The sequence below is a fragment of the Dermacentor silvarum genome, chromosome 9 (assembly GCF_013339745.2).
Source record: "Dermacentor silvarum isolate Dsil-2018 chromosome 9, BIME_Dsil_1.4, whole genome shotgun sequence".
Taxonomy (NCBI): Eukaryota; Metazoa; Arthropoda; class Arachnida; order Ixodida; family Ixodidae; genus Dermacentor; species Dermacentor silvarum.
The window spans coordinates 113,052,880-113,070,541 of NC_051162.1; the positions used below are offsets into that span (position 1 = coordinate 113,052,880).

Below are 17,662 nucleotides of genomic sequence, written 5' to 3' on the forward strand. Positions count from 1 at the left end.
ATATTAATAGTGATATTTATAATATTCAGGCAACCAAGCGTTCATGATAGTACCCAGGAAACAGCTACAAAGCATTTGTACTGGTGCACTTAAAAAGGAATACGCAAGACAGTGTACAAAAATCTATATAAGGCAGAGAAACAATACAGAAAAGGAAAACGAGGATGTGGGCACCAAGGGAAACATACAACGAGATTATCTACACTTTTTCACAACACAGGGAATGAACGCTGAAATAGTTCGATATAACGTAATTGTTAAAGTAATAATAATAATAATAATAATAATAATAATAATAATAATAATAATAATAATAATAATAATAATAATAATAATAATAATATCTGTATTGTGACAACAGGTATACAGAGTTATCATCAGGCCTGTCTAAGCCAACAAGGCCTTGTGGGACATGGCCCTGTAGATTTGGCAAGGCAATACATTAAAATAGGAGAACATTCAGATGACAAAGAAAATAACGCTGTTACGTAAAGTGCGCGCGACATTACATTTGGCTGCGCAAATTTAATACAACAGTACATACAGTTCACGCCCCCCCCCTTATCCATAACAAAACCTAAAGAAACGATCAAAAGACACATAAACTGCAAGATTCAAATCTTTGAAACCATTGCCGCATAAATGTCACATAAGGTAAGAAGGCAAAGCTACTGTGGATATGGAACAGGATTAACCTGAAGAGTACGGATCATCTTTTTCAATAATCTTTTAGAAGTTGCCGAGAAAATATCCTCCGGTAGATTGTTAAACAGGTTAGGAACGTACACACATCGTCGTGTCTCACTGTATCTCGTTGAGGTACGAGGCACCGTAAAACCCGAAGCCGAACGGAGCATGCGTGCAGTTTAATGCTCAAATTTGAAATCAGAGTCCCAAAAATGACGTAGCACCACTGTTTGAACAAACAACGAGTGGAACGAAGGAAGACTTGAGGCGGTAAATATATTTTCAGATGAAAGTAGGGGCGAGTTATACGCTACACTTTGGAGCATGTTTTTTAAAAGAGCGTCAATCCGGCTCTCCCGGGGCGCGGAAAAGGAGGCGAAAATTGTGATGCGGTAACTTAATATTCCATACGCAAGAACATGCACAACGGGTTTTTTTTTTTGACCGAAAAGGGAACTATACTTTTTCAGTAATAGGGTACCCAGGAAAAACTTCGGAGTTTACTGCATACATACGCTAGATGGGTTTCCCACGACAGGTTTGAGTAAAAAAATACACCCATGTACTTCATTGATTGCACATACTCCACTGGAGTACAACTACATGGCGAACAAACCTTCTTACGGTGCAAATAAATATGTTCATCTATGCACGAAGGGATTTCTGAAACAAATAAGCTTCGTTGTTGAATTATTGATTACAAGACATTTTTAGAAAACGAATCCATTACGTTACAGACATCTTTTTGTAGCATATTGATCGCCGATTTATAGCATAAATGCTTTGCCAGCAGTACGATGTCATCGGCGTATTGAAAATTGTGCATTTTGAAACAGTTGACGCGAGGTCATTCACGAAAATGTAAAAAATGTTAAAATTTATTCGATGAAATATTATATTAAAAGGTTCATGTTTTTGGTCAAAATTTGTACAATATGATTTCCGTACGTTTGGAAATACGGGTGTTCGGATACCAACCAAATAGCGAACAGACGCTCACAGTCCTAATCTTTTTACTCTTTAGATGATGCGCTTCGAAATTTAGAATCCCTGACAGGCCCTCCGGGCGGAACAAGCACCTGTAAACTATCGGGAATGAACAAACCAGACAAAAGGTTGTCTTTGTACATATCTTATTTTTGGAGCATGTACACATATACGTACGTAACGTACGTTAATCGGATTTCAATAATACAAAATCAGCGAAACGTTCACAGAACAGCAAAGCATAACCTGCTAGTGTAAAAAAAAAGTGAAGGGTAATATGATCCTTTCGCAATGCTTGTATCAACCGTGAACGTTCAGAACAAGAAAGCTCAGTCAGTCATACAATAGCAGCGACCGGCATAAATGTAGGCCAGCTTATCTGAGAGGTGCTCTTAGGCCATGCTCTTGCACCAGTTACCGACACACACAAAGCTTTTTGCATTTAACCTTTTCATCTGGCTGGTTCTTAAACTCATCGGTGCCGCTGCGCCCTCTGGTTTCAGGACTCGTGGGACGGCTACACGTGTTTCGTGAAGGTGCACGCTCCCTGGGCCGTGCTCAGCAAGTACGCCGAGCAGCTGCACCTTCGAATGCCCGTCAAGGTTTGTGGTCGCTCAAAGACGACAGCCAACTATGGCCCCCCGTACTCATTAGCCAAGCTGTGAATCAGAAATAGATCATTCTTCTATATGATTTCCCGCAATTTTTAATGCAGAAAAAAGGTCCAGCCATGGCGTTCCCCAAGATTAAGATCAAGCCCGGCGAGAAGCCTGTCTTTCCAGACATGAGAGCTGTGAGTTCTTGCCCATTGTTGCATAGGACTGTTCGCACCAGCTTCTGTGAATGACGCTGCAGGATGCAATAACAAGAATACAAATCTAAAGCTGTCGATTCATATGATTATAATATCGCAATTCTTTCCATCATGTAACTAACTATCCGTATTTTTCATTTTCCATGTCGCCATAATAATAACTGCAACAAAAAAAAACTTACTGTAAAAAATTTAGAGTAAGAAACTTGAGTGACAAAAGTGCACACCCTCCTGCGAACAACTGTGACTTCCCGAACTTGCGGCGCTGTAGTCGCGTTCAGTCGTAGTGGCGGTGCCTTTTTCAAGCCTGCAAGAAAAGGCGCGACATGGCGGAGCCCAAGTCAGAATGATGATCCAATGCTTCAGTCAAAGGAAGCTGCACTTGCAGTTGAGAAGACTAGCCAATTACTGAATCAGCAGAGAAGTTGTAACGTCCACTTAATAAGAAATGCGCCATTGAAGTGAACCGTGATGAATTTAGCGCGTACGCTACCATCTACCAGGTCTCTTTTCTTATTGCTGTTTTGCATGCCCATATTTTGGCCAATAGTCTTTCACCATATATCAGTCTCCTCCTCCTCTTTTCTCCCCCACTTCACTTCCTGCGAACTGTTGTTGAGGTGCCCAACTCCAAATGAGACAGCGGGTGGTGCTCACAACGCACCCCTTGACCTCCATCCAAGTAACCGGAGCCAATCTCGAAGGCTGGAAGGTGCCGGAAAACCGTCATGACCGCCATGTTTGGACTATCACCTATGAGATGGTTTTTCTCTTTCAACAATTAAACCCCGCCCCTTCCCTTTGCCTCTGTTCCTCTCTCACTGACTGTAGTAGGGAAACAAAACAAAATTCTGGTTACCCGCGCTAACTTTTCTTGCTGTCACCCTTTCTTTCTAAATCCAATCACAGTTCGAGAGCGACTCCGTGGAGATCGAGGTGGTGGGCAAAGCGCCGAGCAAGAAGAAGCTGTCTCGGCTCAAGTCTCCCTTCCCCTACGACAAGAAGCTCATCCCGGACGAGAACGAGTTCTACAACGCGGAATTCGTACGGCAGCGAGAACGTATGTGAGTGGACGAGGCCTTTATAGATGTCACGTCATGAGCATCTGAATTTGTATCGTTCTCCTGCAGTTATTTGGTTTATTGATTGTCTGCGTACCGAACTCTTATTACACAATATCCTCTGTGAAGTACCGCACTACACCAGTGACCTACGGGTGATTGTAGTACAATGAATAACGAATAAAGACATATGAATGATTGTTAACTTGCCATTATTTTCTTGTGCAATATATCAGTTTCATGTGGTGCACCCTTGAATCATACAGCTGGGCACATCGGAGATACCGTTAGAAATGTAGGCTGTATTTCTCTTTTGATTTATTTGAGTGCGTGTCTTTACTAAACTTTGCTCACCTACTCTGTGACTCCTTACTCACTATGCTTAATACAACTGTTTCTGTGACAATTTTTCGGAAAACCATCGTGAAATCTGTCGATTACTGGCTGTGGCTGGTGTTTTTCACTGCTTGATTGATGATTTTTCTTAACACGAAAGTGTTTTATGCCAGAGTCCACGATCCTGTAACGGATGTGACGTTCGGCGCCTTCGAGTAAAATATGTATTATTGACAGGGCTGGCGCTGCTATGTAGGAGCGGTGAAGCGAAGTACTGTATCGTGACACTAACGAGCACCGACAGGGAGCACTTCGGTAGTCACAGCGCAACGGAGGCTCAAACACTTGTTGGCACTCTCCGCACGTGGCTTGTCTTTCGCGTCGGATTAGCCTGTGGCACATGGTCGCCCTGGAGTTCAAGTCCAACATGCGTCAGCAGTGCTAACACGCCGCCTACTGCTTCGCTTGTGATGACACCAACTAAGAAAAATTGCTGCGCTAAGCGGCGCAGAAAGGCAACGGCGTTGACGGGCGAATCTCGCTTTGGTCCGTCGAGATACACACCAGCGAGAAGCAGAACGCCTTCCCGCGTTCGCGGTGTACGCTGCGAACTCTGCCACTCGCATTCCTGAAGCTGAGCGCGTCGTAACTCGACTGGCTGCCCAAAACACTACGGAGTCGGACCGAAATGCTCGTACCGTCGCCGAAGCAACTCGGCAGCTGGACGTCGCTCGCCAACAGGACGCATCGCGCCAAACAAACCTGGAACACGATCCCCGGCCCTGCAGCGGACTATGTGTTCACGAAGCAAACATTCAATAGCTTCTGTGAAGACACGTTTCACTTTCGTGTTCTACCGATTCCTATGAAAGAACGATGAACTATAATTTTCTGTTCATTCCCCGATACGTTGCGTAACAACATTTGTTAGGGTGAACCACGAGATTTAGGGTGTAGGCGATTATTCTGCATATCATGGCAACCGATCTCCAGCAGCGTCAACAAAGGCGCGGAAGGTAAAGCAGTTGCAAATCGGTTACCTTCTCTTTGATTTCCTCCCAGGTATCTCATATCTGACAGGGACACCTTCTTCTCTCAAGCCATGCGCAGCCGTATGGCGTGGGAGGTGCTCACTCGGGCCAAGTACGACGAGGCAGAGCACCAGAGAGGCAAGTCCCTTAGGCCTACGCAGTTTTAGAAGAATTTCTGAAAGTGCTACATCGCCCGCTGTCATTTATTTTACCGTAGCCGTTTTCTAACTGCATGATCAACACACGGCAACAGAGGTAATTTTCGAATATCGGGAAAATTTCACAGGAGAGTTAGTTTGCGCGAGTGCTGATTACTTGATGATACCCAGCGCAAAGACAAGAAAATGACTTTTGTGAAGTCCACTGCCTTAAAAAAATGCGCTTCTATTAAAACATTCCCTAAACGTTTACACAACGTACGGTTCCTTCCAGGAATATACAACCTTCTGAGCATCGGGGCCTACCTAGGAGCTTACCCATTGCACGACGTGAGTTCGCCAATTCGCCATCAATTAGCCATCCGGATTCAACGGCTTTCTGCCAAGAACGATATTGACATTTTTGGGTGTATCAATTAAATAATGGACTCAGCACTGGTGCCAAAAGCCAGTTGCCTGTTTTCTTAACCGGCATTGCTAGACACAAGAGAACTTTACATGATTGCCCAACTACACTTGTTCTTCTCAATACCTGCTCACGCTGTTTCATTCAAGTTAACAGGATGAAGTAGGCCTGGATAGCTCGTGTATTGCATAGAAAAGATAATAGGTCGGTTATCACAATAAGAGAAGGAAAATCAAGGCAAGGTAACCGCAATCTCCCAAGAGGCTGCACACGTACGGTTCTTCCCACTTGCCGTTCCATTTTTGGCCCTTTGCCATTGTCTGGCAGGACCACACGCTTATATTATCGCTGATATGGCCACTCGCTTCGATGTAGGATAAGAGGGGAGTAGAGTTGGCGAAACAGAACACTTACATCACGTGACCCCAGGGCGGCTTCCGGTTGCGTGGTGTGACGTCGGATCAATGGTGCGGATTGGAGATTGTTGGGAGAGGCCTCGTTCTGCATCAGACACGATGATAATGATGAAGCACATTATCATCGTGACGATGGTGGTAGCAATATAAGTGCATGGGGAAACTCATTTGTTCACGCGCACACGTCAAGTTTTTTCTAGCCCAAGTTCTTTCTTTTCTTGCATTCAGTGTTTCATTTTCCTTGTATTATTGACCGTGCGCTTCCATTTGCCTAGGGGCCCTTCGGGAAAGGACGTTATAACAGAGCCACGGAGACCTACTCGGAGCGCAGGGTACGTTTCACATGGCTACCACGGTCACTAAATAATGTGTAGTGTCGTCACAACGCATGTAAGACAGCCCCATGTCCAATTTGTTACCAATAATAAGTTAGCAAATTCGGTAGGCGTAAGAAGACGTGGTCGGTGGTGTCATTCGCGCCAAAGAAGAAACGATTGTAAGGAATGTACATTCTCGTCATAATCTTGGCGTGTGAGTATGGTGACTAACTCAGTGATTAATTTAACGAATGACTGAGGGAGTCAACACGAGAGTGAAGAGCGAGTGTGTGAATGATTGAGTGAGTGCATAAGTTATTGGTGAGTGAGCAAGCGAATAAGGGTGAGCTAGCCTTTGAATGGGTGAATGAATAACAGATTGGCGAAGGATTGAGTGAGTGAGTGAGTGAGTGAGTGAGTGAGTGAGTGAGTGAGCATGGGATTCCAGAAGTTTTCAATCGGTGAATACGTGATTGGTAGCTGAGCGAGTGGCATAGTGAGTGAGCTAGTGATAATAAGCAAATTTAGTGAATGACAGCTTGGCGAGGGAGTCAGTGAGCCAGTAACTGAGGTTCGAGTGAGAGCGAACTAAAGAACAGCACAATCAGTATACCATCGAGTGAGGCAAAGAGGGAGTTATTGCGTCAGTGAGCGAGCGAGTGACCGAGCGAGAAAGTGGGTAACATTTCCGGTGAGGGAGAAAATTAGTGAGCGTGTAGGTGAACTACATGGTGAGTACGCAAGTATATGCTTTATATAGACACTTGGCCTTGTAGAATGCTTTGCACGATCCTTCGAGTGCCGCATCCTTTTGAAAGTGTTCTTACTTTATAAAATATTTTTCTAGCTACGCTTAATTTGCTTGGTTCCAATTTCTCAGGCTCACGAAAGAAGGTAATTGTGCCAACAGCACCCCTTCGTGCCCGTCATGCGCAGGTCCTGTACGCGGAGTGGGGCAGAGCCCGTTGCTGGTACAAGGAGCAGCCTCTCTTTCTCATCCGGTGAGGGCTACTTTTCAATGCGGGATAAACATGTCGGCATGAAAGCTCTCCTATAGTACCCGCGCATATGGAGGCGCGTAGAGGATTCAAACTTGCAAGGGAAGCGGTGGCAACGACATAAGCGATGCAACACAAATCTATGCAAGCATCTTTCCTGCTAAATTGCAGAGTACCAACTTATTTATGTGCGGCTTTTTTCCAAAAACCCCTTGTATTCTTTTAACAGCGGAGCTGTTTAAGCTCTTCGTTAGGCCGCGTAGTGCGAACAAAAAAAAAAAACTGCGCCTGGCGATGACGTCACCACGCGTTGCCTAGCAACGCCCCGCACAGCTGGTGCGAGGCGCTTCTAGGCGATGCACATGACGTCATCACTCGGTGAGGTTACCACCCTCTCCCAGGTTACCCTCGCCACAGCGCGACTCGCGGCCGACGTATCCGGAGTACCCGGCCACGTACCTGACCACGCCTCGCGCCGTAGTAAGAGTTACGGCCACCGTAAAAGAGTGCTGCGCTTTAGCTGGCGTGGCGTCCCCGTGCCGAGCGCGCTCGCGCGTCAACGCTACGTCTGACTATAAAGTGGCCTTTAGAAGGCTGCGCGCCGACCGGCTAAGTTTGGCTAAGAACCAGCCAAGTCAAACCAAGTTAAAGCTAAGAACTAGCCAAGCCAAACCAAGTCAAGCAGAGGAAAGCAAAATTAGAGCTAAGGAAGGGTCACGAGCTTCGCTGGTTGCCCAGTCTTCGCACCGCTTAGTGTGAAGTTGCCCCTAATTTTTTATTCTCCCTATTTTATTTAGGCAGTATAAAATAGATTATTTAAATTCTTGGCAAGGACCCAATAGGGGGTAGACACCATATTTGGAGGGGTCTCAAAATATGGTGTCTCAAGCAAGCAACTTGAGCTAGAGGCAGGTGAGTTCTGCAGAAATCCGTAAGGGAGAGGCAGTTTTATGAAATGAATAAAAATTGTCATCGACACTAAAGTAACACCCGGCTATTAAGAAAACATATGGCCGGGTTGCTCTGAAAGAAGGCTTCGCAGTCAGAAATGATATCGCCCTGGTCCGGGAATCGAACGTGGTACCAACGTGTTTCTGGGGCAGTCGTTCTACCACCTGAACTAACCAGCAGGGACAGAGCGAATTTACTGACAGCTAGAAGTGCAGGTGCACTCAATATTGCAAATCCGTCCTCCGGAAATCCGCAAGGTGGAGTTTCAAAGGGGACGCAGAAAGGTATACTGGTGGAAAAAAAATCAAGGAAAAGATTGATATGACCTGATCTCTCAAAATCATAGCTAGCGGTACAAGGTAAATTTTGGAAAAAAAAAGATTAATGACAGATATACAAAAATGCTGGATAAAGAACATGTATAGTATACCTGATTAAATCAAGCAGGCTAGGCCAATGCCAATAAATCATCATCATCATCACAGCATCCATCCATCCATCCATCCATTCGTAACCCCAATAGGGGTTCAGAAAGTTTTGTTATTGACATTACTTCGTGTTTTCTTTTTCTTTCTTCTTCTTTTGATGATAGGTAGGACATTAGGCAATATATTAACGAGTTACCAACTTGCCCAGCTTGCTGTGTTAATATTAACGAGCTTGGTAGCGAAACCCACCGTCCCATTCCAAAGGGGACGCTCCTAGCAACCATCCATCCACCCATCCATAAAAAAAAAATGCCAATCGTTTTCTCGGTATCTTCGTGAAGTTCTCGCGTCAATGACAACTCTTTTGTTTTTTGTGATATTCTAGTTGTTGGCCGGTGCGCACACGTAAAAATACAGTTTTAGCAAGTACAGTCGCGTGAAATGTGAGCTGCAACACGGTGCCCGTGTTCAGAATGGCACCAAGACTGGACGCGGCGCCGACATACTAATCATTCGAGAATTAAACACCAGCACAATTACGGGTATTTATTGCATCAATTTTGTTCTGATGACGGCGTCGCGGTGCAAATTTCGCGCCCTTTTGTACGCGGGCACCATGGTGCAGCTCATGTTGCACGCGACAGTGCGCATACCGTGTAGCAGTTTACTGGGTACCCCAATACCGGATATACGAACGGCTGCAGCAGCGATCGTAGCGGCAACTTGTAGAGGTTTACTCAAGTGCAAAGAGCCGGAAACGCAGTTTCCTGCTGTTATAGTACAATGAAAAGGGGTCTACTGTACATTCGTATTATGTTTATGCCGAAACCTTTGTGCCAGCAGCCTAAGGTGTGAACAGTCAGTCACGGTAATAATAGCTTCATGTGTTTTAGTTGAAATCAATATCGAGAGATGGTGCCACCAGATTTGCGGTTGTAGTCTACCTATTACTTCGTAAATTCTATTATATAGACAATGTCATGCTGCAACATTTCAATCCGCGAACGCGGACACGCTACAAGACAGACAAAAAAAAAAAGACGACACTGCTCCCATGTACTTATTACCTGACAGTGTGATGAAGACATTTTCAAAGCAGTAACTAAACAGGCCAATGCATGCAGTTGTATTAATTCTGCCAAAGAGTACTTATTATGACTTACAGTGCGCATAAATTTGAAATGTAGCTAGTTTGGAATAGGACTTTCACAAAACTCACCTGAAAATAACATTTTGGTCTAAGCAGGCGCTACTTCGGCGAGAAGGTTGGCCTCTACTTCGCCTGGGTCGGCTTCTACACCACCATGCTCATCTTGCCTGCTTTCGTCGGGATCTTCACGTCACTCTACGGAATCGCGTACATGCTCACCAATAAGCCCACGTGCGTACCAGGGCCTGCTGCTAGATAGGTGTAATTAGCGAGGACAATTTTGTTGACTTGAATTCACACGGTGGATTAATCAAACACCTCAATGTTTTGAATAATAAAAGCAATATGGGCACGTGGTTTGCTCAATGAGCTTGGTACTTCTGTGGTAAATAATGTGATTTCGAGCAAAATGTGTATATCTTCTCGATTGATGTGTGCAAAATTGGACTTTCGCCCATAACACGAAGTGGCGACGTGGTAGCCTGAGCTGTATTATACGCAGCAAGTGTTGCACTGTTTCGTCTCATGACAACTGGAGTAAACATTGACCCTTGTGACCTTGCAAGCTGCTTTCTAGAAAAATAAAACTTTCGTTAATGGAGATTGTCGTCCACGTGGGCTCCATCTGGGGACGTGGCGCTCCTCGTTTCTGGAGGGCGAAATAGACACGATTTGCTTCTTTTTCATATCCCGCCTATCACTACTTACCGCTGTTCTCGTTTAATTTCTTTCACTTTGGTGCTCGTTTATAGACAGCTGCAGAGCGTGGCATCAGTCAATCATCGCTCTCAAGGTGCGCTATGTCTTTGGGCTGTAGCATCTGCAGAAGAGCAATATTGTGCGAAGTATAATTAAGCCTTACACTGTTTCGTATTTTATCTGTTGGAATAAGCATCCGCAGAGGCGCGCATAAGAATTTTCTGTTGAGAAGGAAAAAGAAGAAATCTTTACTTAATTCTGGAGGCGGCGCTGCGCGGTGATGATTTAGGAAGACACTTCAACTTGTTCATCCTGTTTCCCAACTCGCTTTTCCCATTTTAGACCGATAGCTCTACTACACGATGTCTCGCAAAGTCATTCATCGCGTCGCAATGACCTCGAGCCCCCGGAGCGCAAGTGTGGCAGGTGTGACGTCACGCCACGTGATCCGCTGCGGAGAGGCGTTGCAGCTGCGCTCGCTCGGAGCCTCGCCGCTCAGGTACCACGTGACTAGGCGAGTGTTGAACGGCTGCTTCGCCGGCGCTTGGTCGATTAGACTCGCCTTCGATGGCGCGCCGGCTGGGCCGTCTGTGCGTGCACTTCAGCGCAAGCGACAGGCTGAATCCAATCATCCAGTAGATATAGCTAGATGGCAGGCTGCGAAATATCAAGCAAATCCAACGTTTGCCTTGCGCGGAAGCGTGCATTAATGAAACACTGGCTGCATAGTCTTTGCAAAACCAAGCCAAACAGACCTTTCGCTCGTGATAACTAGGTTAACAAGAGTTAAACCTCAGGCAATTCTTTTCTTTCTGCTGGATTGATTTACGTTCTTTCACCTAAGCTGCAGGGCGTGGCATCAGGAAATCATAGCGGATAGTTGTTTATCCAGCACACAGTTTGTTTACTGCATAGACGGTGGTGTGGCTGAGAGTTAAACCTTCCGACTGCCGCTCTGTGGAACCGAAGTTATTTGGGCATTAATACTCTGGACTTCTTCAAAAGATTCTCGCAGAACTCTTCGGTATCCCTGCCACGGAAACCGGAGCACAACAACATGACAAGGGGAGTTTGCGCATAGTAGTTATCGCTGTAAAATGAAATGTGTTGGCCGAATTCGTCGGAAGCGGCTGGCCGGGGAGGGGGGGGGGGGGGTTGTAACTGGTCTAAATATTGAGCTGCCCGGCGAAGTTTCTGTAGTGGCACTCGTCCCGATGTTTGAAGGACTATTCACACTTGGTACTATCACTCCACCTGTGCTGCCACTGCTTTCCGCTTTGTCGGCTGCCACGCTTCGGCTAGAATTTTGAGATGTTTTCACGGGTAATGCGTCGCAGACACTAGTAGTTATTCGCAAAAGAAAACAATATTCGGGTGTTGAGTGACGTCGAAAATATCTGAACGAATTATAAAAAACTGAAACTGGCTGATACATGGTTGCATATAGGTGCTAACAGCTAGAGCAGTAAGTGAACACGTAAGAGATCGATAGCAAGATGTACTGTGCTCTGAATCTATTGTGTACCATCTAAATGTCTTAACTCTCACGTAAACACACAGCGGTCGTTAGACTGTTGCATTTGCACACCAAATCTACGCCAGTCTTACAACAAAACAAATAGAAAAAAGATTTCGTTTACATGATGATGTACATATTAGCTCTTCTCTTTATGATCCGAAGCAAGAGTATGATCCCTGCGGTGAAGTTCTACTTTTAAGAAACCCTTAGTTCCAGCCACAGAAATACCAGGACTAGTGTGTGGGCACATGCTTTATATGTGATTGTGCAAAAAGCACTGCGCCTTCACGCACAATCATGAAAAATACAGTCAGCGACCTACTCAAGCTTGCTGAATGCATACCTCGCTCGTGCTTGTAAAGCGACACAGAAGCTTCATACACGATGACTGAGTATGCAACACCGAAGACTAAGATAAGTCACACGCTTACAGATATGAACACCGCTTTGGCCAAAAAGTCCCGTGGCCACTGGCTGTCCTGCAAACCATTTATTGTGCAGGGAGGAGGCGTGCGACCCCAACACCTTCGGGAACTTCACGCTGTGTCCAAGCTGCATGAAGCATTGTCCCTACGACATGCTGAAGAACAAGTGCACCATCACGAGGGTACGCTCCACGTGCGACTCCTCTGAAAAAGGCCGGGCGTGACTGCCTTTCGCACTGTTCAATTCAAGTACCTTTCCAAATTGTATAAGCCCTTGAAATTATTTTCCCGTCGCGATAAGAGGACGGGAGAAAAAGTAATGCGCCAAGTGCAGTGAAGTCTCAGCCATAACAATCAAGCGCCCATCGAATTTTGCTCTATAGCGCATTTGCACGAAGGCTATATTGACAGACTTTCTGAACAGTCAGGACAGTGCATAGCGCGACGTTAAGCGAGTGTGCTACATCTTTTTATATAATCATCAAATACCTTCCTCTGAATCGTTGTCGTGTCAAGATAGTGAAAATTGCATGTGTGATAGTCAGTGCCAGGTCTATAGATAATGTTGTAGGTATTCCACGGAAGGGCTACGTTTATGACAATATTTTTGCTGCCGACAACACAAGTTTCCAGGTGCACAGCGTGACGTCTCGATATATATCAAAGTTTAGCTAAGCATACTTTCGAGAAGTGAGCATTAAAACTGCATGAGATCAGATTTCCACTCTTTTTTTCTAACTAACACTGATGTGTTTTGAACCGGTGTTTGCTAATCTTGAAACGATCTTGAGCAAAGCGTGCATTTGCACTTTGACACCTTCAGTGCAGAATTATAAATAAAACTTTAGGACGTTGCAGGTTTCCTAGTGTTTTTTCTACCCTGTGGGAAAAGATGTTTCTATGTTGTCGAAAGTAGAGGTGTTCATGCTACATCTCAAGTGTTTGTTGAAATATTTGCGACATCCTATTGAAAATTATGAACACCATGTTTTACTTATATCCGCCATTTGGATACGCCTTGGAGACGACAAAATACATCCCACTACTAAGGAATAGCGACCCTACAGAATAATAACTGCACTTCCTCTCATCTTTCTTACACGCAGATTGTGTCAATATTTGACAACTCGGGCACAGTCGGATTCTCGGTATTTATGTCGCTATGGGGTGAGTGCAAGTTGTGTTCCATGTCGGTTAGTGCCAGCTGCCAAATGCACTGCCACAAGTAATACAGCATATTGATTTGTAGCAATATTGCTACTACAGAACAAGTTCCTCTCGTCTATAACGAGTAGTGTTTCGATTACTTGTGAAAGTATAAAGTGAGCAATAGGCCCCACCTATTGAAATAACCCGTATGTCTCGGTATCTCCCGTACGCAATAATCCGATAGGACGTAGGGAAACATATTGCCTTTTAAGGGATTCGATACATTTAGCAAGAGAATATTCGATATTGTGGTTATGGGGCCTATGACTTTTTTAGATACGGCCGGCGCCGAATAATTTAGATGTAACACAATGCTGGTACCCTGTAATCACTTCTTAGTCAGGACAACAGCTTTCGCAGTTTTCTGTGCTAAAAAATAATTCTTTAACCACATTTACACTGTGAAAAGCTTCAATAAGTTGCCATATTCGAACGCGAACTCTGCCCGTTGTGTTTACAGATTTTCAAAGTAGTCGTACATTTAGCGGCATGTCTCTTTGCTCGTCGCACTGCATCAATAGCTACGATGTTTTTTTATTGAGCGTGAGGTCGCGGGTTTCGACTTCAGGCTTTGATGTCCACATTACAATGAGTACAGAACACAAAAGAAAAAAAAAGTTCATATACCACGCATTGTAAGGACGTAAAACAACCTCTCGTAATCAAAACTACTCCGCAGTCTTCTACAATGGCATCTCTGATGACCTCTGTGTTATACGAATGCCCGCACCCGACGTGCGATTAACTCCGGTCATTTCTAAACACTGTCTGAGCTCAGCTTTAGAGCTCCAGAGTGCGCGTCTCATAGCTATATTGAAGGGTGACATTATCCTGACGCAATAACTGTCATCTTGTTCGTGTACTTTACGTATCAAAGCCACGCACTCATTTTGAGGCATGTCGTAGCGGGGGACTCCGGATTAATTTTGACTCCCCAGGGTTCTTTACCGTGTTCCGAAATTTAACTACGCGACTGGTTTTGCATTTCGGCCCCATCGAAGTGCGGCCGCCGCAGACGGGGATGAACCCATGACTTCGAGAGCTGACGAGAGCAGCGCCTTAGTCAGTAGTTGTATTTGTCTGATTTGCCGATACCCTTCCATCTCGCGAATGTTGTCGTGCTTTCAGCCACCATATTCATAGAGTTCTGGAAGCGCCAACAGGTCGTCCTCGCCTGGGAGTGGAATCTGAGCAACGTCGACACCCTCACGGTGAGCCTTCGAAACAGTCATACAGGCCAGTGACATCACAGATGAATGACCGGCCACGTGCCACTTCACTTCAATCTGGGGTTACTATAGAGGCAGTTGGATTGTTTTGCAACCATAGTTGTTAAATGTTTTTAACGCTTCTTGTTGTCGTCGTCTTTTTTTACAGGGCATTCCTGTGTTACGGTTAAATTACTTAAATATCAACTTTTTTCAATATAGATTTATTAAGACACCTATTGAATTTTTGTTTGTTTTCATTGTCGTTTAGAGGCTGAACTTTTTTATCATGTTCATACCATAACTGCTTGCTGTACTAATTGTTTCTACGCCATGATATTAAGAGGTCTCCAGTCGGTTTTTAGTTTGGTTCCTTCTGATGCTCCACAAGATCCGTTGGCTCGAATATGTCCTCAGTCGTCATCAGCGCCTCTCATGGCACGGACCATAGATTTTCTTAAAACCATGGACGTACCAATAGGTAGTTGTATTGCCACAGCGATAGCTTTGTAACTGTACAGTATATCTATAGCGCTTAATGGCAACCGTTGATTGTAAGTGAGCAGCGTGTCTTTACGATAAACCTTACACATTATTACCGTTTAAACACCCAAGGGTCGTTCGAGAGTCTGCTTAAGCGCTGTGCACAATACATGTTGTTTAGCCAATGCCCATGAGTTGTCACGCATGCGCAGAGTAACATGCAATCGCCGAAGAAGAGAACTCTCGCTCACGTTAATATCAGTCAACTTCGCAGAACGCTTCTGCCCAATAAGCATGCTTGTTGTGCACTAGCGACTTCGGCTGCGCTGTCTCTGGTCAGAGAGATGCTCTCTTAGTAAAACGGCAGGCACTATGCATTTGAGAACCGCGCATTAGCTAACGCACTGCCGCAACATATGCGGCGTCCTTCTTGTAATGGGACATCCACCTGGTCAACGCGATTGGTTGGTATCGATAGCTCAGCTGTAGTTTCGCGCCATTGTAGTTTTCCCAAATGCAGTAAATGTGGCTGTAGGCTATTTGTTGGCTAAAGTAAAAAAAGTTCTATGTGGTTTCGCTTGTCATAAACCTCCCATTAAAGTAAATGCATCGTGTCTCTCGTTTTACTATAACGAGATATAAAGAAGGCATTTCAATTCATGTTCATTAAGAAGTACGAGACTGGAGTGGGAGTTCCCGTCACATAGTTATTAGTGTAAGTGCATATCTGCGTCTCATTAAAGCGTGCACTTCTCGCCAAATATATGAATTTGTGCTTGCTCATTGTTTTTTTATTCTTTTTCTGCCATGCAGGAAGTCGTGAATCCGGAATACGAAGCCAAGGCCCGGGTTTACAAGCTTAACCCCGTCACCCTCGTAAGCAAACAATACTAATTTACTCAAAAAGTGACGGGCGAGATCTTTCTTAGTCGAATACAAGTGTTAGTTCAACCTCTCGAGACACGGAAAAGACGGTGCACCGGAATACATCTTGAAAAACTTTTTATTTGCGAATGGTATGCATAAACTTAAAAACAAATTCACTGTTTGCTCAAATATTATGGTCTGATACTCCAAGGAACTGTTTGGTACATGTACACAGTGGCCATGGCTTGAACGGTGGTTTGGTTCTTTGTTCTCTTGTTCGCTTTTTTTTCATTTGTTCTTAACCTTTAATTTCATTAAAAAAGCTATAACCGATGGTCTACATGAGCAGGGAAAGAGCTTCAAATGTTCAAGGCGAGACAACAAAGGCCGCATCAGTGTCCCACGGAACAATATACTGCGAATTGAACGCTTGATTTAGAATCGCCATACATGGCTGGACAATCAGTATTGCTAAGAATATTACTGCTGAGTGATGTCAAAGAATATTGGTAAGTTCTCAGGGTGGTGAAATAAGCTCAACATAACGAATAAAGGGGATAATTTGGTCATATGCCACGCGGAAGTACTATCAGTACTTACGTGGATGCTCGTGAGTACACATTTATTCACATTTAGCACTTTGATCACTGACTAGAATTCATTTCCCATCGCCAAGGGAGACGCATAATTTGCTGGTACATACCGCAATCGTAAACCTAGAAAGAGTTCCTTTCTACACTATAAGCATTCGCATCAAAGGCAATATTTATTTCCGGAGTTTTGTTGAAACAGCCCCGTCAAAAAGCTTTGAACTTCGCTGTTTTTCGCTGCAAAGATGAGGTTAACCTGGCGTTGTCTTGCAGAGGTACGAGCCCCACGTGCCCTTCTGGGAGAGGATTGGTCGAGTCGCCGCTGCCAATATCATTCTCCTGTTCATGGTGGGTCATTGCATCCTTTGCATTCAGGTACACGCTTAAAAAAGTTTGCACTTTTTGGGGCCGTATCTTGTCCCACAAGAATTATCATCTTGCTTGCGTTTCCTTTCTTGAAAACTCTGCGCTCATTACTTTCCTGTCGAGGATACCAAGTCACGCTGATAACGCGCGTGCCGTCCGTCACCAGGATGTACCGGGCACGCACGTTAAAGAAAGGAAATGCTGGAAAGATAGATGACGACTATTTTTGTTGTACAAGATAAGCCTTAAATGGTGCAAGCTTTTTAACGAGCGTATACTTATCTATAACGCACGCCTCAACTGCACACTCGAGATTTCGTAGTTTAGTACCTGTGCCCTGATGTTATGATGTGGTAGTTTTGTTACTTACACCGTTTGTCACAGCTTTGCACTATAAGTAGTGTCCGTCTCATCAACTAATCCAGCATACGAGCGTTTAGTACCGATATCGGCTTCAAAAAAAAAAAAAAAGGGGTTTTACGTGCCAAAGCCACGATCTGATTAAGAGGCACGCCGTAGTGGGGGGACTCCGGAAATTTCGACCACCTGGGGTTCT

General features: G+C 44.7%; 1 protein-coding gene and 1 long non-coding RNA gene across 2 annotated transcripts; both read left to right on the top strand.

Annotated features, from left to right (window-relative positions):
- Positions 1-642: 642 nt before the first annotated feature.
- On the top strand, positions 643-10,035 carry LOC119463837 (anoctamin-4-like). The gene is made up of 9 exons (XM_049655402.1): positions 643-654; positions 2,178-2,276; positions 2,390-2,467; positions 3,398-3,552; positions 4,948-5,054; positions 5,349-5,404; positions 6,172-6,228; positions 7,150-7,214; positions 9,837-10,035. Exons 1-9 carry the CDS (start codon positions 643-645, stop codon positions 9,997-9,999), a joined length of 792 nt encoding a protein of 263 aa, XP_049511359.1. The 3' UTR covers positions 10,000-10,035.
- A 4,692-nt stretch (positions 10,036-14,727) lies between these two features.
- LOC125940002 (uncharacterized) lies at positions 14,728-17,091 on the top strand. Its single transcript, XR_007463233.1, has 3 exons — positions 14,728-14,803; positions 16,097-16,159; positions 17,014-17,091. It is a non-coding gene; the product is annotated as an uncharacterized LOC125940002 (long non-coding RNA).
- The last annotated feature ends 571 nt before the right edge of the window (positions 17,092-17,662 follow it).

What these genes read in the sequence shown, in the direction of transcription:
- LOC119463837 (XM_049655402.1), top strand. An exon ending in GTACGGCAGCGAGAACGTAT is followed by an intron (nt 3,553 to 4,947) that starts GTGAGTGGACGA and finishes ATTTCCTCCCAG; the next exon opens with GTATCTCATATCTGACAGGG. An exon ending in CGAGGCAGAGCACCAGAGAG is followed by an intron (nt 5,055 to 5,348) that starts GCAAGTCCCTTA and finishes GGTTCCTTCCAG; the next exon opens with GAATATACAACCTTCTGAGC.